Source organism: Hyla sarda, chromosome 6, assembly GCF_029499605.1.
Source record: "Hyla sarda isolate aHylSar1 chromosome 6, aHylSar1.hap1, whole genome shotgun sequence".
Taxonomy (NCBI): domain Eukaryota; kingdom Metazoa; phylum Chordata; class Amphibia; order Anura; family Hylidae; genus Hyla; species Hyla sarda.
The window spans coordinates 269654721-269679797 of record NC_079194.1 but is presented as its reverse complement, the minus strand read 5'-3'; the positions used below and the strand labels follow the sequence as shown (position 1 = coordinate 269679797).

General features: G+C 43.6%; 1 protein-coding gene across 4 annotated transcripts in view; it reads left to right on the top strand.

The window, feature by feature from the left end:
* Positions 1-25077, top strand: part of LOC130277031 (capping protein, Arp2/3 and myosin-I linker protein 3-like) — a 530598-nt gene that overhangs the window by 16307 nt on the left and 489214 nt on the right. For all 4 annotated transcript variants that reach the window (XM_056527256.1, XM_056527257.1, XM_056527255.1 and 1 more), the window contains exon 2: positions 23966-24057. In XM_056527256.1, the coding sequence (XP_056383231.1) occupies positions 23966-24057 (92 nt within the window). The remainder of the gene's footprint in view (positions 1-23965; positions 24058-25077) is intronic.

Genomic DNA, 25077 nt, shown 5'->3' with positions numbered 1-25077 from the left:
AGTAAAATTACTAATGTCACTGCAAAGTAGAATTGGTGCTAAAAAAAATAAGCCATTATATGAAATTTTATGTGCAAAATTTTAAGCGTTATGATTTTTAGAAGGTGATGAGGAAAAAATGAAAATGGAAAAACGCTGAGTCCTTAAGGGGTTAAAAAATCAACTCCTTCAATTTTGCACCTAAAGATCCATATGATGGCTTATTTTTTGCGCCACCAATTCTACTTTGTAATGACGTCAGTAATTTTACCCAAAAATCTATGGCGAAACGGAAAAATAAATCATTGTGAGACAAAAGAGAAAAAAAAACACAATTTTTTAAATTTTGTGGGCTCCCGTTTCTACACAGTACATTTTTCAGTAAACATGACACCTTCTCTTTATTTTGTAGGTCCATACGATTAAAATGATACCCTACTTATGTAGGTTTGATTTTGTCGTGCTTAAGGAAAAAATCGTAATTACCGTATTTATCGGCGTATAACACTCACTTTTTAGGCTAAAATTTTTAGCCTAAAGTCTACCTGCGTGTTATATGCCGATAAGCCGCTGCAGTTCAATGATTTAAAGCGGGTGCTTTAAATCAATGAACTGCAGCGGCTTTGCAGGTGCAGAAACCGCCAGCGCTGCCGGCTTCTCTGCCCCTGCCTGTCCTGGGGTCTAGAGCCCTGCTGACGGCCCTTCTCTCCCCCTGGCTATCGGTGCCGCTGCCCGTTCTCTCCCCCTGACTATCATACCGGCGCCCCATTGCCGGCGCCGATAGCCAGGGGGAGAGAAGCGGCGCTGGCAATGGGGCAGCGGCGCCGACAGACAGCGGGAGAGAAGGGGCAGCGGCATTGCCTGCGCCGCTGCCCCATTGCCTCCCCCATCCCCGGTTGTATAATTACCTGTTGCCGGTGTCACTCGTCATTGCGCCGCACCGTGCAGTGCATAGCAACGACGCATGGGACGCACACCGGATGCCTGAAGCAGCGCGGACCCGACCCTGGCAACAGGTAATTATACAACCGGGGATAGGGGAGGCAACGGGGCAGTGGTGCCGGCAATGGGTGCCGGTGCCCTTCTCTCCCCCTGGCTGTCGGTGCCAGCAGATAGCCAGCGGGAGAGAAGCGGTGGCAGCAGGGCTCTAGACCCCAGGAAAGGCAGGGGGAGAGAAGCCGGCAGCGACGGCCCCTCTCCCCCTGCCTTTCCTGGTGGTGTATCGGGGTATACGCATGCACACACACGCACCCTCATTTTACCAAGGATATTCGGGTACAAAACTTTTTTTACCCAACTATCCTTGGTAAAATGAGGGTGCGTGTTATAGGCCGGTGCGTGGTATACCCCGATAAATACGGTACATGCAGGAAAATGTATACAGTACGTTTAAAATTGTCATCTTCTGACCCCTATAACCTTTTTATTTTTCTCCGTATGGGGCGGTATGAGGGCTAATTTTTGGCGTCATGATCTGAAATTTTTAGCGGTACCATTTTTTGCATTGATAGGACTTATTGACTTATAGGACTTTTCATTTTTTCATGATATAAAAAGTTACCAAAAATGCACTATTTTGGAGTTTGGAATTTTTTTACGCATACACCATTGACCGTACAGTTTAATTAACAATATATTTTTATAATTTACATTTCCGCATGCGGCGATACCACAGAGGTTTATTTTTATTTACACAGTTTTGTTTTTTTAGATGGGAAACTCAAATTCAAACTTTTATAAGGGAAGATGTTAAATTATCTTTGGGCTTCAAACAGAAAGTGAAGTGCTGGCACTGCTATCCCTCTATTTAAACTCCCTTTGATGGTCTATGTCGGCAATCTAGCTAGCAATGTATCTTCATGCGGTGGTGCTCATGTACTATGAAAGTATTCAGATGTGTACCAATCCATTAGATAAAGAAGAAAGTACAGGCAACTCACCACGTTGTTGTAACTTCGTGTTTATTACTGGGACATGCAGGCAAAGTGGCTCCACGCCATACCGGGATGTTGAACACTAGTGCGTGAACCGATGACAGCTGTTTCTTTCCGTTCAGGAACTTCAACAGATCGTCTGAAGTTCCTGAACGGAAAGAAACAGCTGTCATCGGTTAACGCACTGTGTTCGACATCCCGGTGTGGCGTGGAGCCGCTTTGCCTGCATGTCCCAGTAATAAACACGAAGTTACAACAACGTGGTGAGTTGCCTGTACTTTCTTCTTTATCTAATGGTTAAATTATCTTTATTCACTTTTTTTTCCACTTTTTTTTTTGGCAGTGTTATATCTCCCATAGGGGGCTATAACACTGCACACACTGATCTTTTACATTGTTAAATGGTTTCTCATAGGAAACCATTGATCAATGATTCTGCCGCTTGACTGCTCATGCCTGGATCTCAGGCAATGAGCAGTCATTCGGCGATCGGACAGCGAGGAGGCAGGTAGGAACCCTCCGGCTGTCCTGTAAGCTGTTCGGGATGTCGCGATTTCATCACAGCGATCCTGAACAGCTCCCTGAGCTAACCGGCATTGGTTTACTTTCATTTTAGAAGCGGCGTTCAATTTTGAATGCCGAGTCTAAAGGGTTAATAGGGCGCTGCACCGCGATCAGTGCTGCACGCTATTAGCCATGGGTCTCGGCTGTTGTTGGAGGCTGGGCCGGACCCGCTATGACACCGGTCTACGGTGTGGCCCCGCGTTATAGAACGTGAGCGGACTCATGACGTTTCGGTACGTCATGGGTCCTTAAGGAATTAGAAAAAAAATTTTTCACTAAAATGCTGGTGCAACCCTACATTTTTTATTTTCACAAGGGAAATTTGTAACCCCATTTCTTCTGAGTAAGAACATACCCCATATGTGGATGTAAAGTGCTCTGCTGGCGAACTACAATGTTCAGAAGAGAATTGGGCTTTCGAAGAGAAAATTTGTCCGGAATTGAAGGCCACGTGTGTTTACAAAGCCCCCATAGTGACAGAACAATGGATCCCCCCACAACATGTGACCCCGTTTTGGAAACTACACCCCTCATGTAATGTAATAAGGGGTACAGTGAGCATTTACGCCGCACAGGTGTCTAACAGATTTTTGGAACAGTGGTCCATGAAAAGGAAAAATTTAATTTTTCATTTGCACAGCCCACTGTTCCAAAGATCTGTCAAACGCCAGTGGGTGTAAATACTCACTGCACTCCTTATTAAATTCTGTGAGGGGTGTAGTTTCCAAAATGGGGTCACATGTGGGGGGGTCCACTGTTCTGGCACCATGGGGGGCTTTGTAAACGCACATGGCCCCTGACTTCCATTCCAAACAAATTCTCTTTCCAAAAGCTCAATGGCGCTACTCATCTTCTGAGCATTGTAGTGCGCCAGAAGAGCACTTGACGTCCACATATGGGGTATTTCCATACTCAGAAGAAATAGGGTTACAAATTTTGGGGGTCATTTTCTCCCATTATCCCTTGTAAAAATGTAAAATTTGTGGAAAAACCAGCATTTTAGTAAAAAATAATTTTTCTTTTCATTTACACATCCAACTTTAACAAAAAGTCGTCAAACACCTGTGAGGTGTTAAGGCTCACTGTACCCCTTGTTACGTTCCTTGAGGGGTGTAGTTTCCAAAATAGAATGCCATGTGTTTTTTTTTTTTTTTTTTTTTGCTTTTCTGGCACCATTTGGGCTTCCTAAATGCAACATGCCCCCCAAAAACCATTTCAGCAAAATTTGCTTCCCAAAAGCCAAATGTGCCTCCTTCTCTTCTGAGCATTGTAGTGCGCCAGCAGAGCACTTGACGTCCACACATGGGGTATTTCCATACTCAGAAGAGATGGGGTTACAAATTTTGGGGGGGGGGCATTTTCTCCTATTACCCCTTGTAAAAAAATTTTATTTGGGGGAAAACTAGCATTTTAGTGAAAAAGAAAATCATTTACACATCCAACTTTAACGAAAAGTCGTCAAACACCTGTGGGGTGTTAAGGCTCACTGGACCCCTTGTTACGTTCCTTGAGGGGTGTAGTTTCCAAAATAGTATGCCATGTGCATTTTTTTTTTTTGCTGTTCTGGTACCATAGGGGCTTTTTAAATGTGACATGCCCCCCAAAAACCATTTCAGAAAAACTCACTTTCCAAAATCACACTGTAGCTCCTTCCCTTCTGAGCCCTCTAGTGAACCCACAGAGCACTTGACATACACATTTGTGGTTTTTCCATACTCGAGAGATATTGGTGTCAGGATCCGGGTACTGAGAGGACACTGGTGGTGGATCCTCTGTGTCAGTGGGGTGATGACGTGGGCCGTACCAGGGGAACGGAGTCACCAGAGCTCGCCGCAAAGCGGGATGGACGTTCCACCCGATAGCGACTCAACCTTGACTGACTGCTGAGATAGGCGCGGTACAAGGGATTAGGCAAGAGCAGGGTCGGACGTAGCAGAAGGTCAGGGCAGGCAGCAAGGATCGTAGTCAGGGGCAACGGCAGGAGGTCTGGAACACTGGCTTGGGACATACAAGGAACGCTTTCACTGGCACAATGGCAACAAGATCCGTCCATGCAGGAAAGGGGAAGTGATGTTATAAAGGCGTGGAACAGGTGGGAGTTAATTACAGTGATTGGGCCAGGCACCAATCAGTGGTGCACTGGTCCTTTAAATCTTAGAGAGCTGGCGCGCGCGCGCCCTAGTGAGCGGAGCCACGCGCGCCAGAAAGAGACAGCTGGGGACTGGGACAGGTAAGTAGCTTGGGATGCGATTCGCGAGCGGGCGCGTCCCGCTATGCGAATCGCATCCCCGCCGGCAGTGTCAGTGCAGCGCTCCCGGTCAGCGGGTCTGACCGGGGCGCTGCAGAGAGGAGAACGCCGCGAGCGCTCCGGGGAGGAGCAGGGACCCGGAGCGCTCGGCGTAACAATTGGGTTACACATTTTAGGAAGATTTCTCTCTTTTTATCCCTAATTCAAAAATTGGGTATACAAGAACCTGCCAGTGTAAAAAATGAAGATTTTGAATTTTCTCCTTCAATTTGCTGCTATTCCTGTGAAACATCTAAAGGGTTAACAAACCTTTTGAATGTCATTTTGAATACTTTGAGGGGTGCAGTTTTTATAATGGGGTCCTTTATGGGGAATTTATAATAAGAAGGCCCTTCAAATCCACTTCAAAACTGAACTGGTCCCTGAAAAATTTCGATTCTTAAAATTTAAAAAAAAATTGGAAAATTACTGCTATACTTTGAAGCCCTCTGATGTCTTCCAAAAGTTAAAACATGCAAATAAGTAAAAAAAAAGGTGGAATTTTTTTTTTGCAGCGCTGGACCAAAAGGCGAGTGCTCAAAGCTGAGCCACGCAGCTAAAAAAAAGTAAAGAAAGTAAAAGTGCCCGGCTAGCTCAGGGAGCTGTTCGGGATCGCAGCGGTGAAATCGCAGCATCCCGAACAGCTGTACTACAGGAGGAAGATCTCTTACCTTCCTTCCTGCAGTCCGATCGCCGATTGAATGCTTCAAGCTTGATATCCAGGCTTGAGCAATCAATTGCCGAAAACCCTGATCAATGCATCCCCATGGAGATGCATTGAACACAGTTAAAGGGGTACTCCGCCCCTAGACATCTTATCCCGTTATCATTACTGCGCAGAGCGAGAACGCTCTTAACGTAATGACGCCCCTTGTGACGTCACGGCCCGCCCCATCAATACAAGTCTATGGGAGGGGGTGTGGCGGTCGTCACGCCCCCTGCCATAGACTGGCATTAAGGGGACGGCCGTGATGTCATGAGGGGCGGAGCCATGACGTCACACTGCTCCGGCCCCTGTATCGCCCGTCATTACGCACAGAGCGAACTCGCTCTGTGCAGTAATGATGGCGGGGTGCCGCAGCGGTGATCCCCGGGGTCCCCAGCAGCGGGACCCCGGCTATCTGACATCTTATCCCCTATCCTTTGGATAGGGGATAAGATGCCAGGGGCGGAGTACCCCTTTAAAGATCAGTAAATGCAATGTTATAGCCTCCTATGGGGGCTATAATATTGCAAAAGAAAAGTGTAAAAAAAATCATTAACCCTTTGAATTATCCCTTCCCCTAATAAAAGTTTGAATCACCCGGCATTTCCAATAATAAAAAAAAAACTGTGTAAATAAAAACAAAAATAAATATATGTGGTCTCGCCGCGTGCGGAAATGTCAGATTTAAAAAAATATACCGCTAATCAAACGGTCAATGGCGTACGTGCAAAAAAATTCCAAATTCCAAAATAGCGTATTTTTGGTCACTTTTTATAGTATGAAAAGATGAATAAAAAGCTATCAAAAAGTCAGATCCATGCAAAAATGGTACCGACAAAAACTTCAGATCACGGCGCAAAAAATGAACCCTCATAGCGCCCTGAACACGGAAAAATAAAAAGTTATAGGGGTCAGAAGATGACAATTTTAAACGTATGCATTTTCCTGCATGTAGTTATGATTTTTTTCTAAAGCAATACAAAATCAAACCTATACAAGTAGGGTATCATTTTAACCGTATGGACCTAGAGAATAAAAATAAGGTGTCGTTTTTACCGAAAAATGTACTACGTAGAAACGGAAGCCCCCAAAAGTTACAAAATGGCTGTATTTTTTAAATTTTGTCACACAATGATTTTTTTTTCCCGTTTCGCCGTAGATTTTTGGGTAAAATGACTGATATCATTACAAAGTAGAATTAGTGGCGCAAAAAATAAGCCATAATACAGATTTTTAGGTGCAAAATTTTAAGAGTTATGATTTTTTAAAGGTAGGGAGGAAAAAACGAAAGAGCAAAATCCGAAAAACGCCCGGTCCTTAAGGGGATAAGCACATCAACGCGTTTCTGGCCCAGTGTGGGCCCTTCATCAGGACAAGGTGCTAGTACAAAGGTTGTAAGACAGACATTATATACACGCAAGGATATGCTTTTACCCAAAATTTCTTTCAATCAAGTATTAGGCTATTCACAAACATCAGTTAAGTAATTGGTGTAACAACATTAAAAGTTAAAATGCATAAATTTACTATAACATGTATTAAAACCACATTCATGTTTAAAAAGGCTATAGTTGTGCTCTATATTTATTATTACTATGAACTGTTATTGCACTTTTATAGGTTAAAAAGAAGTATGTCTGATAGAATCAATGTACCCCTCTTGATTTTAGTAAAATTGCGTAAGCAAGGAACAACTTCCGGTGTAGGAGTGTGAGAAAAAGATATATGTGAAGTGCTAATTGCGTCGAGAATATATATAGCACAGAGGTTAAGATAGTGATAGTAATAGACATTAAAAATGTGCTATTTTACTTCGCTGTCAGTGCTGTAATTTGCACTGGCAGCGAGGGTTTATTAGAGGATCTCTATGTGAAGTGCTAGTTGCATCGAGAATATATATAGCAGAGTGAGAAAATAAATAAGCCTGTCCTGTCCAACATTCCAAAAGATGCTGATCCTATGTTAAAAACACAGTCTACGTTACCCTCAAACACTGATCATCCCCCACAGCCAAGTCATAACAGCAATAAGGCCATCAAAAGAAAACTATCCCCAGATGCCACAGAAGTCGAATCAGCCGAGACCCCAAAATGAAAAAAAGCATAGATCAAGTTCACAATGAGGAATTAGAACAGTTTCACACCCCCATGTCATTATTTTTACAAGCTAGTGCCAGCCATAGAAAAAAAATTGATGGGGGCATTTACTAAGGGGTTTAGTCATTTTTTTTCTGACTATTTTTGGCGCCAAATTGTCGCAATTGTGACTACCCTATTTTTCGTGCGACTTTCTCTAGCAAGAGCTAGAAAGTAAAAAAAAATTTTCCCACTTGATTTACGCTAGTTTACATTTTTGACTTGCAGTGGTCAGGTATTTGTTAACTGCGACAGTCGCAGCTGCGCAATAAACAGTCGCAACGGCTGTAAAAATTGACTAAATTTACTCCAGCTCCAACATGGAGCAGGAAAAGCTACTGCCGCCCAGGCTCCGACATACTTTCTCCCCGCTACCCTCACTTCGCTACAGGGACACTGCAGTGATTTACATCCCCCCCCCCTCTCACCTGCCAGTGCCACACAACTCCCATCTGTCTGCTTACTGTTGCAAGACTACAAGTCCCAGCATGCCCTTACAGTGAGGACACGCTGAGAGTTGTAGTCTTGTAGCAGCGGGAGCTGAGCGGCGCGGGCAGGAGACAAGGGGGATGTATATCAGTGTCCCCATAAGTGAGGGTAGCGGGGAGGCAGTATGAGGAGCCCGGGCGGCTGCACTGTAATGTCAGCCCGGGCTCCTGCCCTGACAGCCAAAGGCTTTGGCTGTCAGGGCATGCTGGGTGTTGTAGTTTTGCAACAGCTGGAGGGCCACAGTTTGCAGACCACTGGTTTGTGGTCTGTAAACTGTAGTCCTCCAGCTGTTGCAAAACTAAACAGCTGAAGGGGACCGGCGAAAATGTTCCTTTACCATTCCGAGGCTCCAGCAACGATCGGTGACGGAGATCGTCGGGCGGCACTGTCGCGCGGCAATATCGTGCGGCACTAGATCCTACGGAAGCCGGTAAGTTGCACAAGCCCTAAAACAGTGTTTCCCAACCAGGGTGCCTCCAGATGTTGCAAGACTACAACTCCCAGCATGCCTGGACAGCCTTTGGCTGTCCAGGCATGCTGGGAGTTGTAGTTTTGCAACATCTGGCGGCACCCTGGTTGGGATACACTGGCCTAAAACAGTGTTTCCCAACCAGGGTGCCTCCAGATGTTGCAAAACTACAACTCCCAGGTTGGTAAACACTGTGCCCGGCCTCTGCCCCACCTTACTGTAAGGGCATGCTGGGAGTTGTAGTCCTGCAGCTGGGGGTACCGGGGTAATAATTGGGGGTTAGCGCTAGCTGTTTTTGTGGCTAACGCTAAGCCCGGCTTAGTAATGGACTCCGTCTGTAAGACAGCTTCCACTACTAAGCCTGTCCAGTAAAGTAAAAAAAAAAAAAAAAAATACTCCCCCACAAGCCCTCATTAACCATTTTATTAACATCAAGCAAAGAAAAATGCTGGTCGTCGAAGTAGTCCACCGAATCCGAAGGAATCCACAGGATACACTGATCTGTAGAAGAAGTAACAAAAAAACAAACAAAAAAAAGAGTAAGTACATTTAGGGAGAAAAAACTGTTAAAAAAAATGTAATAAACACACACACACTAAACGCCGTTTACCACTATTCTGAGCCATGACTACAATTTAGTTATTGAATTATTTAGATGTGGTGAAAAAGCTAAAAAAAAAAAAAAAACTCAAAAACAAAAGATCCAGAAGGAAACCTAGCAGCCAAACCTATTCAGACAGCAGGAAAAAGGAACAGACTATTTTTTCTACTACATGAAGTAAATTTCCCACTTTTGCCTACGTGTGCCAAATTTATTAACGCCGTGCAACAATTTAGTAAATTTGTCGCACATAGTCAAAAATGAAGTAGAAAAAAACAGGGTAAAAACCAGACTACATAGTAAAAGATTAGTAAATGCCCCTCAATATCATTTCACAAGAATCGGACCCCATAATTCAGGGGCTTCTTGAATTATCGATACATGAAATCATCGAAACACGGCAGTAACCGACAACCTCAGCCAAACAACTGCATTCGAGACCACTGTCAATCCAATCGAAGATGATCTAGTCATTATCGATGACACCGAGAATAGCTCCAAATGTGTTCCTTTCCTGAAAACTGCCAAGAGCGATATAACAAACGAGCACGGCCAACCATTGCACCAGAATCCTGAAAAACCAAACTATACAGCTCCTTTTTTAGAAGTGGATCCAAACCCCCATCCTCCACCAATAGCACATATTTTTCCAAGTATAAAACAAAGAACCCAAAAAAGAAAACGAGGAACCAGGGGAAGCAAAATGAGGAAAAAACAACAAAAAAATTTTGAAGACTCGACACAAACTTTTTAATCTAGCAATTTATCCGTTGAACCCATATGAAATGTCCCTTTTGAAAAAGGGCTATCTTTTTGTCCTACTCATCAAGCCGACCCATTCCAACTTTTTTTTAGACCTTCACAAATTCACAAGAAATATCACCCTAAAAAGATTCTTCAATATTAGGCAAGAAAACTCCCGTACAGACCCAGAGAGTCAGACATCCATCACTACATCTGATGATTTTTTTTCACCAAGAGGTAAAAGCCACCTCAAAGATCTATGGGGTACATGCACAGGGACAATATATCTCCACCTTTCACAAATTAGTAATAAAGGAATTTCAAGAATTACCATCCAAAAAACAAAAAAATCTAACCAATCCCGAAACTCTTGCATTGAAACAACTACAAAAGAACCAAAACATAGTCTTTAGACCAGCGGATAAAGGGGGATTAACAAAATTACCATGCCGAGGCACTTAGGATCCTTTTCCAAGAAGCTCACACTAAAAAAAAGTCTTAAATAAAGACGAATACAAATTCCTCACTGTACACAATACCAACAAACCATATTTTTATTTTCTGCCAAAAATCCATAAGTCCCTCACCTCCCCCCCAGGGAGACCCATCATTGCATGCACCAACTCCGCCAGTAGTAATTTATCACATTATATTGACCTCTCTTTGCAAAAATATGTAGTTCAGTTAGCTAGTTTTCTACGAGACTCTACCACTCTTATACATCTTCTTTCTACTATCCCATGGGACCCCCAATATACCTTAGCTACATGTGATGTGGTCTCATTATATACCAACATAGACCACGCCCTGGGATAACGAGCTGTAGAATCCTTTCTAGTGAAGGATCTGGACATTCCAGAAATACAATGCACCTTCCCTTTTAGAAGGACTAAAATTTATTCTATCTAATAATTTCTTTATGATGGTAACATCTACAGCCAAAAGAATGGTACAGCCATGGGGGCGAAGGTGGTGCCCTCATACGCCAGTCTTTTCACAGGGGCATTTGCAGATCAGTATATATGGGAGAACACTGCACTTATGGAAAATATAGCCTTTTACCGTCGATACATAGTCAATCTTATATTCATATGGAAAGGCCCTGCCTCTAAGCTACATACCCTACTAGTTCACCTGAATGACAACAATTGGGGAATTCAGTTCACTATGCATTTCAGCCAGCAGTCAATTGAATTTTTGGATCTAGTGATGAAATGATGAAAATAAGTTTGTCACTTTGACCTTTTTTAAAAGTGTCGACACTAACAGCTACATATACTTCAGTAGCGGTCACTACAAGAAGTGGCTAGAGAATGTACCCTTCTCACAGTATCAAAAGATTAGGAAAAATTGTTCCAGAGATGAAGATTTTAAAATCCAGGCATAAAAAGATTTCAAACCCAAAAATACCCCAAAACTCTAGTTGCCCAAGCATATCACAGAACAAAACAGTTAACCCAAGCACAGTGTCATATACCAAAAGAGAAACAGAAAGAAAAACAGAGGCCAAAGAGAGACTTAAACTTCATTACCACCTTCAATGCCGCTGCCCCCAATTTAAGAAACATCCTGAAAAGCATTGGCGCATCTTAAAAATGGATAACTTTCTGAAAGATGTACTCCCTGAAGCCCCACAGATTACCTTCCACAGAGCTCCATCCCTGAAAAACATCCTGGCACAGAGCCAATTAAAACAGCATATTAAAGAAAAGAAAAAAAAAGGAAAAACCTGGGAGCTTCAGATGTGGGAAAACTCGATGTCTCTGTTGTAGGGAAATCAGACATAGCCATACCAACTTCAGATCAAACAATATCGGCAAAATCTTCCAGATTAAATCCCACCTTATGTGTGAAACCGAATATGCCATCTATCTCATTGAATGCTGCTGTCATCTGCAATATGTTGGTCGCACTACACAAAAACTAAGAAATAGAATGAATAAACATTGTTACAATGCAAAAATACAGTTCCAACTACATAGTTTATCCCGACACTGTGCGTTAGCCCATGGGGATATAAAAAATCCATATTCCATCACACCAATAGATTCTGTGTCATCAAACTGCTCCAACAGATTCGAACCTCTCAAGCGTTTGGAAATATTCTGGATATACTAAATTCAGTCCCTAGCTCCACTAGGGCTTAATGAAATCTCAGAAACTATTTTATTCTAAACATTGTTCCATCCCCTGCTTTTTCTCTAACCTGTTTTCCTCTTCATATTATCAATATATATTAATACCTTATAAAAAACGAACCCATTCTTCCCACCTTTCGAATTCCAAATATTGTTTATTTGTTATAAACTATCCCCTTTGCTCATCATGCTACATATGTATGCATACATTATATAGTACATATATAATTCTCTGATTCTATCCTACAGACCTTCTCCCCTTTCATTTTCCCTATGTGTTTATGTATTTAGTTTCACCTGTAAATTTGTCCCTCACACTACACTATATCCATAAACTTCCCCCCTTCTTCCCCCCCTTTTTTTTTACATGCCCCCCCCCCCAACCCCCCCCCCATATTTTCCCCATTATACACATGTTTATATGTATATTGTCACGATTCGGCAGGCTGGAGGTGGATCCTCTGTGCCAGAGAGGGATTGGCGTGGACCGTGTCGGTGGACCGGTTCTAAGTTGCTACTGGTATTCACCAGAGCCCGCCGCAAAGCGGGATGGTCTTGCAGCGGCAGTAGCAACCAGGTCGTATCCACTGGCAACGGCTCAACCTCTCTGACTGCTGAGATAAGCGCAGTACAAGGGAGTAGACAAGAGCAAGGTCAGACGTAGCAGAAGGTCGGGGCAGGCGGCAAGGTTCGTAGTCAATGGTGATAGCAGAAGGTCAGGAACACAGTAGTGGAAAACACAGTAGCTTTCTCTAGGCACAAGGCAACAAGATCCGGCAAGGAAGTGCAGGGGAAGTGAGGTCATATATCCAGGGAGCAGGTGGAAACTAATTAGGGTGATTGGGCCAGGCACCATCATTGGTGCACTGGCCCTTTAAATCTCAGAGAGCTGGCGCGCGCGCCCTAGAGAGCGGGCCGCGCGCGCCAGAGCATGACAGCCGGGGACCGGGACAGGTGAGTGACTTGGGATGCGATTCGCGAGCGGGCGCGTCCCGCTATGCGAATCGCATCCCCGCCGGCAATGTCAGTGCAGCGCCCCGCTGCAGGGAGAGAAACACCGCGAGCGCTTTGGGGAGGAGCAGGGACCCGGAGCGCTTGGCGTAACAGTACCCCCCCCTTAGGTCTCCCCCTCTTTTTGTCGGGATGTCGCTCCACATAGGACGAGGACATTGGGAGTGATTGTAGAGTCTCCTTCTGGGGGACAGTGAAGTCCTGGGTATGCTCATGCATGGCAGACAGTTCAGAAGGAGTGGGAATGGGGAGGGGGGGCAGAGGGTGAGGCTTGGCACGGGGCAGAGTGTCACCAGGACGGGGGCTATGAGGAGGCACGGCACAGTCCTGATAGGCCTTGGGGAGATCAGGCACAGGAGGAGACACTGAGGCTCGACAGACGGGGCTGGGAGCAGAAGTGAGGCATTTCTTGAGGCAAGCAGGATCCCAATTCTTGATCTCCCCGGTGGTCCAGTCAAGGGTGGGAGAATGATGCTGGAACCATGGCAGACCGAGGAGGACTTCAGAGGTGCAGTTGGGCAAAACCAAAAATTCAATTTTCTCGAGATGCGGTCCAATGTTCATAAGCAGGGGCTCTGTGCGGTAACGCACAGTGCAGTGCAACTTGACTCCGTTGACCGAAGAAATGTAGAGCGGCTTGATGAGACGGGTCACTGGGATGCAGTACCTATCAAGCAAAGAGGCCAGAATAACATTTCCAGAAGAACCAGAGTCCAAGACGGCCACGGCAGAGAAGGAGGAGTTGGCAGAAGGAGAAATCCGTATGGGCACAGTGAGACATGGAGAAGCAGACTCCGTACCCAGAGACGCCAGACCCACGTGAGCTGGCTGCGTGCGTGCATTTTCCAGACGTGGAGGACGAATAGGGCCATCCACAAAGAAATGTTCAGTACTAGCGCAGTACAGACATAGATTTTTATCCCTACGGCGAGACCTCTCTTCAAGAGTCAGGCGAGACTGATCCACTTGCATAGGCTCCTCGGCGGGAGGCACAGGGGTAGATTGCAAGGGATACCGTGAGAGAGGTGCCCAGGGATTAAGGTCTTTTTCCTGGCGGAGTTCCTGGTGTCTTTCAGAAAAACGCATGTCAATGCGGGTGGCCAAATGGATAAGTTCATGCAGGTTGGCAGGAATCTCTTGTGCGGCCAGCACATCTTTGATGTTACTGGATAGGCCTTTTTTAAAGGTCACGCAGAGAGCCTCGTTGTTCCAAGATAATTCGGAAGCGAGAGTACGAAATTGGATGGCGTACTCGCCTACTGAAGAATTACCCTGGACCAGGTTCAGCAGGGCAGTCTCGGCAGAAGAAGCTCGGGCTGGTTCCTCGAAGACACTACGAACCTCAGAGAAGAAGGAGTGTAGAGTGGCAGTGACAGGATCATCGCAGTCCCAGAGCGGTGTGGCCCAAGACAAAGCCTTCCCAGACAGGAGACTAACCACGAAAGCCACCTTCGACCGTTCTGTAGGCAATTGGTCCGACAACATCTCCAAATGTAGGGAACATTGTGACAGGAAACCACGGCAGAGTCTAGAGTCCCCATCAAATTTGTCCGGCAGGGACAAGCGGAGGTTAGGAGCGGCCACTCGCTGCGGAGGAGGTGCAGGAGATGGTGGCTGCTGTTGAAGTTTCTGTACCATGGTGGACACTTGCGACAGCTGGTGACTTAGATGGGTGATCTGTCGGGATTGCTGGGCGACCACCGTGGTGAGGTCAGCGACAACTGGCAGGGGGACCTCAGCGGGATCCATGGCCGGATCTACTGTCACGATTCGGCAGGCTGGAGGTGGATCCTCTGTGCCAGAGAGGGATTGGCGTGGACCGTGTCTGTGGACTGGTTCTAAGTTGCTACTGGTATTCACCAGAGCCCGCCGCAAAGCGGGATGGTCTTGCAGCGGCGGTAGCAACCAGGTCGTATCCACTGGCAACGGCTCAACCTCTCTGACTGCTGAGATAAGCGCGGTACAAGGGAGTAGACAAGAGCAAGGTCAGACGTAGCAGAAGGTCGGGGCAGGCGGCAAGGTTCGTAGTCAATGGTGATAGCAGAAGGTCAGGAACACAGTAGTGGAAAACACAGAGTAGCTTTCTCTAGGCACAAGGCAACAAGATCCGGCAAGGAAGTGCAGGGGAAGTGAGGTCATATAGCCAGGGAGCAGGTGGAAACTAATTAGGGTGATTGGGCCAGGCACCATCATTGGTGCACTGGACCTTTAAATCTCAGAGAGCTGGCGCGCGCGCCCTAGAGAACGGAGCTGCGCGGGCCAGAGCATGACAGCCGGGGACCGGGACAGGTGAGTGACTTGGGATGCGATTCGCGAGCGGGCGCGTCCCGCTATGCGAATCGCATCCCCGCCGGCAATGTCAGTGCAGCGCTCCCTGTCAGCGGGTCTGACCGGGGCGCTGCAGGGAGAGAAACGCCGCGAGCGCTTCGGGGAGGAGCAGGGACCCGGAGCGCTCGGCGTAACATATATCTATACATGCAAACACCTTTTTTGTTTGTAGCTAATATAGCTCTTGTTCAAAATTCCCATATTCAATCCCCCCCCCCTCTTTTTGTTATCCCATTTCATCTACTGATATGATGCCATTATATTTATATATTATATGCCTTATCCCAGTCACATCTCTCCTGATATGCCATTATATTTAAATATTATATTCCTTATTCCAGTCACATCTCTCCTGATATGATGCCATTATATTTATATATTATATTCCCTATCCCAGTCACATCTCTTCTACTTTTCCCACTCCCGTCATGCATTATCATCCCCTTCTTCCCTACCTCTGCAACCCTTTTTCCCCCCGAATATGCCCCATCCATTTAAATCTCACTTATTCCCTCACACCCAGTACCATAAGTCTCATAATTGTCATTCACACCTTGTTCAATATTAACTCCTCCCACTCTCAACTTCACACTTACATTATAGCGCTCACACTCGCTATAATATTCAGCACATAGTCGAACAAAGACCCCGCCTCTTCTCCCCTTCGCTACGGCCATATATCGCTCCTCTAATAAACTCCCGCTGCCAGTTCAAATTATAATATATCAATTGTGAATATCCTAATCCTTGATTGAAAGAAATTGTGTGTAAAAGTCTGTCCTTGTGTATATATATATATATATATATATATATATATATATATATATAATGTCACTGTCTTACAACCTTTGTACTAGCACCTTGTCCTGATGAAGGGCCCACTTTGGTCCAGAAACGCGTTGATGTGCTTATAATAAATGCTACCTGGTTATACCTTTTAAGAGCTTGGTTTCTTCAAGTCCTTTTGGTCCAGCGCTGCAGAAAAATTCCCCCTTTTTTTTTTACTTATTTGCATCTGAACTACCAATGACTCCAGGGAGTGTTCGGAGGGATTGTGAGCTGCAGGAGCCGAAGACCCACTCTACATGCAAATAAAGGTGTTGTGCTCTGAGCACAACACTACATGGTGAGTGAGATTCACACCATTTTCTTTTATACCATTGTTCTACTGTACTTCACTAGGGGCGTGTTCCCCTCTTTTCCTCTTACAAAAGCAAAATCATGTCAACTTTATGATGCCAACACAAAGTAGACATATTGTATATGTGAATCAATATATAATTTATTTGGAATATTCATTTTTCTTTTAAGCAGAGAGCTTCAAAGTTTAAAAAAATGCTAAATTTTAAATTTTTTCCTAAAATTTGGGAATTTTTCAGCAAGAAATGTTGCAAGTATCGATGAAATTTTACCACCAAAAAAAACTCTCGTAATCAGAATGAAAGGTAAAAGCATGCCAGAGTTATTAATGCTTAAAGTGACAGTGGTCAGATGTGCAAAAAGGGCTGGGTCCTACACTGAAAATTGGCTGGGTCCTTAAGGGGTTAAGAAGGGGCAAAGAACGGCTGAGGAGTATTATGCAGATTTTTGAAAATGGTGTACATTATCTGGTTGGAATGATCCAGCCCTTAGGTGTCAGTTCAGACTAGGTATATTTGATGCTGTTAAGGATATCCTTGTAAGCTATCCATCACCTGACTCCTTAGAACAGGCTATGACTTTAATGGTATGACTTGACAGTCAATTAAGAGAGAGAAGACGTGAACGGTCCGTTTGTTCTGTTTTTCAATCTCCTTCCTCCATTTTGTCTTCTTTACCTGTCTCTCATGTCTCTTCTGAGGAACCTATGTAGATAGGGAAATTGTCATCCAGGGAGAGAAAATCTATCTGGAAGAAAGACAACTCATGTTTCTTTTGGGAGAGATGGGACATCTGATACAGAATTGCCCCAAACACCAGCAGCCGGGAAATGCCAGCGCCTAAATGACAATCGGGGAAATCATTTAGGCGCATAAGTATCTCCAAAATTGTCTTCTAAAGTCTTGTTGCCAGTCCAAACATTTTCTCTTGAAAAAACTATATCTGGTAAAGCGTTTGTTGATTCAGGTTCTGCTGCTAATTTTAAGAAAACATAATCCGATTGGTCTTCCGGGGAACTCATCAAGTGGGGATCTGAATGTATAAACAAATGCATTTCCACTTGTGTTGCAACTCTCGGTGTGACCCAAAGTAGTTTACCCAAATTTATTTCAGATTTTTATGATGTTTTTCTGAGGAGGCCTCCTCTGCTTTGCCCCCACACCAAGATTATGACTGTGCTATTGAACTTGTACCTGATGCCAAGTATCCTAAAGGGCAAATTTATAATTTGTCTGGTCCTGAAAGAGGAACTATGAAGGATTATATTCAGTCAAGTTTGCAAAAGGATTATATATGTCCATCAGTATCTCATGTGGGGGCAGGATTCTTTTTTGTGGTAAAGAAGGACGGAAGGTTAAGGCCTTGTATTGATTATCAGGGTCTGAACAATCAATATCCTTTGCCTCCAGATTTGTTTAATCAAATACAGGGAGCATGTTGGTTTTCTAAACTTGACATTCCAGGGGCCTACAATTTAATCAGAATAAAAGAGGGTGATGAATGGAAAACTGCATTTAACACTCCCGAAGGTCATTTTGAATATTTTGTAATGCCCTTTGGTCTCAGTAATGCACTAGCAGTTTTTTAGAATTTGGTCATTTATATTTTTTGAGAATTTTTAGGAAAATTTCTAGTGGTTTATCTAGATAACATAAAAATGTTTTTCGCGTGATTGGTCATCTCATGTTAATCATGTACGTTCTGTCCTCCAGGTACAGGAGAAAGTGTTTTTTTTTTTTTTTTTTTTTGAATCACTGAATATATTTGATAGCAAAGATGTGAGGTTGAGTGAAAAAAATATCTAAAAATAGTTGGAATATAATATTGTAATATAAATCTTAATGGTATAAATGTTAATAAGAGAAAAAAAATCATTATGTAGGAAGGAACAAATGATAGGTGAATTGAATAGTGAAGATGAATGAGAATATTCAAAGAAATGATAACATAGCACTCCACTTGCGGTGAAAATAGAAATCTTGCAATCCAAAATTATGTAACATTTCGGTCAAAATGACCTTCCAACGTTCAAAATGACCTTCCTCAGACCTATGTAAAATAGCATGGCATCAGTATATAATACATACACATATACATAGTCCATATCCGTATATAATAGACAGCAAATTACACAGAGGTCAGAACAAAATGTGGACTAATATTACTCGAGGAATAGTCAAAAGAAAAAAATATATATATTAAGGCAAATTGCTAGGGAACAAAACAAAATTCTGGATAACAGATATATAAGGCATCACAGCGAATGTGTCGCAATCCCATAGAGCAGGGAGGGAGTACATTGCGAGTCGGCAAAACTATACGAGTATAATCCTTATCTGAGTTCCAACATACATATTGTGCCAACAGAGATATGACATATGACAATAATGATATACAAAATAATGATATACAAAAACCAAAAGGTTATTAATAGGTACAAAATCAGAGAAGACCATAGTGAAGAAGTCGTCTGACCAATGCCAATGACTAGGTGACTCACCGGATTGCTGCGGAGGAGAAATGAGGTTAAGGAAGAAAGGTATCTCATGACCGTGTAGCAGGTGAGTTGGTATGGCGGCAGTAGCCGCATGTGGATAAGGATAGTGAGAAGATGTGAGGTTTTATAACGGTCCTGGCGTACACTTCCGGTTTGCAGCACCGGAGGTGATGTCACTGAAGCAGAAATGTATAATGATATCCACATACTGTGTGGCTGTGAATGAAGTGCGTCACTGGGATAAGTGCGTCATGTGTGGCAGGGAACGGCTGGAATGGAGTGGGGTAATAGTATGCACATACCTGGAGGAAAGAGGAGCCGTCCCTGCGCTCAAGCCGGCACATGATTGGAAGTTCGGCATTTGGAACGAAACTGTGCATTCCACTGCGCTCTGAGGGCGGAAGTGCTGGGTTAAGCTATTGCAATACAGGGAAAGACCTGTAAGATGTGGCAAAAGTTGAAAATAGATGCCAGGATAGGTGTGGAGAGATAGTAATGGGCTGATGTGTGTGTGAGAAAAGAAAAAAAGTGGGAGAGAGAGGAAAAATTAATGAATGGGGAATGTATAGGAACTAAAATTGGATGGATGAAGTGATGTGCAACGTTGGAAGGTCATTTTGACCGAAACGTTACATAATTTTGGATTGCAAGAATAAATATATTTTCTATTTTCACCGCAAGTGGAGTGCTATGTTATAATTTCCTTGAATATTATACGGGTTGGGACCCTAACCGTTCACCCACGTCCTTATAGAGAGTGCTGTATCTTCTAGCAATAAGATGAATGAGAATATACATAAGACATAAAAAATAAGAACTATTAATAGAATGTGAGAAAAATAGAAATAAGAGAAAAATACAACATATATTCAACACATAAAAATCACTGCAGAAGGATGTGTTCAATATATGTTGTATTTTTCTCTTATTTCTAATTTTCTCACATTCTATTAATACTTCTTATTTTTATGTCTTATGTTTATTCTCATTCATCTTCACTATTCACTTCACCTATCATTTGTTCCTTCCTACATAATGATTTTTTTTCTCTTATTAACATTTATACCATTATGATTTATATTACAATATTATATTCCAACTATTTTTATATATATTTTTCACTCAACCTCACATCTTTGCTATCAAATATATTCAGTGATTAAAAAAAAATACCACTTTAAATCACACATTCATAATGATGGTATCGTTGCTATAGGAAACAACCATCTTATCTATTCCTTTTCACACAGTGTATTCAGTTTAACATCCTCAACTAATCAAACAATGGGACACATTTACACAACTGTCTCTTACCGCTTTTTCTTTACTTGAACTTTTTTATTATTATATACATTTTTATTTAAATTTTCATCTCTATTTTTATTTATTTTGATTCCATAACTTATTCATCTTTATATTTAGTATAACCAAGAAAGGCTAAGCCATTTAGCGTGATCCGCTAAAAATCATGTATTGTGTGAACATTAACTTACCAAATGTTATAGTGTGAACATCAACTTATCATTTGTTACATTTTATCCACATATTCCTGTGAAGTGTGAATACCTGTCTATCAACCACTCCCGTGGAGTGCTAACACCTGTTTAAGATCCAGCACCTTGTTTTTTGTTCATTCCCCCACACCTGCAAACATCAATCATCACAGCTATATAAATGTTTGGAGACACTTGGAAGTCAAAGCTACTGAGGAAGGGGTCATTTACTTTGCCCCTAAGCACCTCGAAACTTGTTTAGCCTTTGTGTAGAGTGACCGTTCTATGGACTTTTATACCAACCAGCACTAAAGACTTTTTAATCAAAAAAATGTCTGCCACCGGTATTTCTCACCACTGTCGAGGTCCGCCTGCTATGGGAGAACTGCTGATCCTGTGATCTGTTTCCATCCACTGCTGACATCACCCGCTATCACCACGAGATAACCCAGCAGGAACCATCTACTTCGGTTACCTTCGATTTACTGCAGATGAGCATGTCATACACCGGGTTCGAGTGCCATCAGAACCAGACGTGCCAGCGCATGCAAGCGCTCACAAAGCAGCCCACCAGAGCGGGACCTCCAATTATCTGGTAATATTAATTTCATGTCACATTAATCCACCATCTGGAAATACTATTCTTATTCTCTGGACTTTTTCATCTTCTTATTTGCTGGACTATTCCATCTGGTTTTCCGGACTATCGGTCAAAATACAATTTTACTGTCTATTAATTTTTGTTTCATGCTCTCCACACTTCTTCTTATTGCAACTGTTATTTTCCCTCAAGGGCCCTGTGTGGGAAATATTGTATGAACTATATTTCATGCAACATAAGCTGTACTTTTAATAAAAAATTTGGTTCATAACTGAAGCACGGTCTCAGTCAACCAATCTATTAATGTGAATACTGCCCTTGAGGTGTAGTCAATCTTTGTATCAAAACCTGATATTTGACTGTGTCCTAGTTCGCTGTGCTTGGCTTGCTCATCTCTAATAAGTATATATCAAGTTAGCTGCTGATACAAAAGATACAACCTAATGCAGATTGCCAATAGGTATAAAAAAGCAGTTATCAAAAAAAATCTGCTAAGACAAAATGTAAAATGTGTGGTTAAATGGTCAATTAACTAGCCAAATATATAACAATCACACATGTGAAGCATTTAGTGTCACATTATAGCAAAAAAATAAATCCTAATATAGAACACTGCAATGGATCTAGGGCAGTGCTTCTCAATTATTTTCTATCATGCCCCCCCCCCCCCCCCCCCCCCAGGAAGAAGAAAACATTTCGTGCCCCCGCGCGACTGTAAATAGTATCATTTGTCTATAAAATTGTTATAAGTACACCTCTGCATAACACTGTATCCTTATTAACAAATATGAGGCTCTGTACACTGACAACAAGCAGGGCTCTTTACATGGAGGACAAGCAGGGCCTGTACGAGAGAGAGCAGGGCGGCGGGTGCACTGCTCGGTGGCACAGTGAACTCCGACATGGTGGGCTGCTGGGCTTAGACGTGAGGTGACCCCGGTGACGTGACCTCATGTCTGAACGTAGCAGCGCGCCACGCCGGAGTTCAAAGCGCCTCTCCCAGGCAGCCACACTGACAACCCAGGGCTGTAAGTAAGATCCAGCCGTAGAGTTGCTAGGCAACCGACTCCGTGTGGGACGCCGCTTGCGAGTGAGTCAGACCCCCTTTACGGAGCCTCGTGGCATTTTTCTCCCATAGAAGTCTATGGGAGTGAAAAAAACGCCAAGAAAAACGATATGCGGGTTTTAACTTTGTGTTTTTGCAGGCAGTTTTTATTCTTTTTTGGACTTTAGCGATCCAAAAAAGTGATGGGGAAATACACTTTTTTTTTTTTTTTTTTTTTTTTTTTTAATGGTACCCTACGAAATTAAAAAAAAAAAAAAAAAAACAGTAGTGAAGAGAAAAATTGTATCTAACGAAATGTTATTACTTTTTGAAAAGGGATCAATTTATGTGGGTGGGGGGGACCTAAAAATGTAGCTGACAATAATAAAAATGTAGTGTATGTTTTTCACTTTTGTTCTTTATTTTATTTTTATTTTATTTTTTTAGGTAGTACTACCACTCCCAGCATGGAACACACTGTTCCATGATGGGAGTAGTAGTACCTGTACTAATTGACAGATCACCCATTAAGATCCTCCTGTATAATGTATAGATGCGGCCAGCTCTCTTCTTTGGTCCCCTGCACTGCCTTATATATACACACATTCATATTTCCTGCAGAGAGCTGTGATTGGCCAGATGGTTCCAGCCAATCACAGCTCTCTTTGGGAAATATGAATAGGTGTGTGTATATATATATACGGCCGTGCAGGGGACCATAGAAGAGCCGCCGCATCTATACATTATACAGGAGGATCACAGCGGGTGTCAGTAGTGACATCCGCTGTGATATTTCCTTAACTGCAGATACTACTACTCCCAACATGTAGTACACTCTGCTCCATGCTGAGAGCTGTAGTACCTGCATTAATAGACAGATTGCAGCGGGTGTCAGAAGTTACACTCGCTGCGATCTGTCTATTAATGCAGATACTACAGCTCCCAACATGGAGCAGAGTGTACTACATGTTGGGAGTAGTAGTACCTGCAGTTAAAGGGGTTCTCCGGTGCTTACACATGTCCTTTTGGATAGGGGATAAGATGCTTGATCGCGGGAGTCACGCAGCTGGGGACGCCCGTGATCGTGCACGCGGCACCCCGTTTGTAGTCAGTCCACGGAGTGTGTTCGCTCCGGGTCTGATTACGGGCGACCACCGGGCCGGCGGCGTGTGACGTCACGCCTCCGCCCCCGTAGGCTTGCATTGAGTGGCGGAGCGTGACATCACACGGGGGCGGAGGCGTGACGTCGCACGCCGCCGGCCCGGTGGTCGCCCGTAATCAGACCCGGAGCGAACACTCTCCGGGGACTGATTACAAACTGGCCACGGTTTTAGGTCCGGTTGTAAAAGCGCATACGGCGCAAAAATGAGCCGACCGGACCGAACGTTTCACTCCGGTCGGCTCATTGAAGTGAATGACATACGGGAGCGCATACGGTCACATACGGGAGCGCGAGGTTTTAGCTCCCTCCTGCCGTATGCGCTCCCGTATGGGACAAAACGTAGTGTGAACCCAGCCTTACCGTGATCTGGTTGCAGAGTTTTAACTCCTACTTCTAGTAAACTTATCTGGTCCTTTGTGCAATAGAGGCTGGACCACCAATTAGAAAAATGTGCACAGTATATTATCGCTGAATATTAGTGCAAAACTCTGTGATTGGTTTCTGCCACACTTAAATATGTATGTACATATTTTCCCAATGTTGCCTGTTTACTTTCGTATGTTAAAACTGTTCTGTTGTACTTATTACTAACACAAAATCATTGAGGTTCATTTAATAACCTTTACCTTATTTTATTTGCAGCATGTATGGTTGATTACTTGTATCCTAGGCAAGTGATGCTGATAAAACCTGTTCAACTGAAAATGAAGACACAGTTCAGAGACTTAGCTTTGGTATGTATAAATGCATCCTCTTTCATGTCAATAAAGGGGTTGTCTGGGGAAATTTCCATTTTCTGGGTACTGGGTTATTAAAAATAATAATGAAGTTATTTTCACCTACCTTGATCCCTATGAGTCCCATGTAAATAGCTTTTTTGCTTGATTGAAGTGCAGGTCAAGTGTCCCTTGCTGGCCATTCTTCCTCTTCTTTTGATAATGCCCCATTCTTCTTACTTCTGTTGGCTTGACTGTTCTGGATGTAATTTCTGACAACAGTACTGTCAAGCTGCGGGAGCACACGTCATAACTGGAGCACGCGCAGTGCAACCTCTCCATGTTCGCACCAGGCATATTTTGATGCAGCTTTTCTACTGTTGATTGAAGTCAATGGATAGGAAAATCTGCAGCAAAATACAAACCTGTGAACGTACCAGAAGGGTAGGGTCAAATGGATCAGACCAGACGACCCTACAGTGTGTTACCAGCCTGCAGTGTACTCACAGTGCGCCTGCTGCCTGAGCTAGGCCAAGAGCAGCCACGACGTGTGCGAGTACACTCCGCATGCTCTCATGGTGACTCGCAGAACACACAGATTGCTGCTATGAGCAGGCACAGCTGGAGGCACAATGTAGGGTCCATCATCAGCAGATCCGCAGTGTAAAATACGTTGCGGATCCGTTCTGTGTGACCCTACCCTAAGGGTACGTTCACATGTGCATATTTTTGCTGCAGATTTGCTGCTGGAGATTTTGCTTCCTGTAGAAAAATATGCAGCAGAAAATATGCAGCGTGAATGTGCCCTAAGGGCTCGTTCACAAGAGCAGATTTTTGTGTGGATTTTCTGCAGCTGATCTGCTGCTTTTTATTTTCTCCAGCTTATTTTCAGCTGCTTATTTTCTGCTGCTGATTTTTATCATTGACTTACCAGCAAAAAATAAGCAGCAGAAAAAAAGCTGCAGAAAATAGGCAGCTGTAAATTTGCAGCAAAACACAGTCTAAAATGTGCAGCAAAATCTACTTGTGTGAACGAGC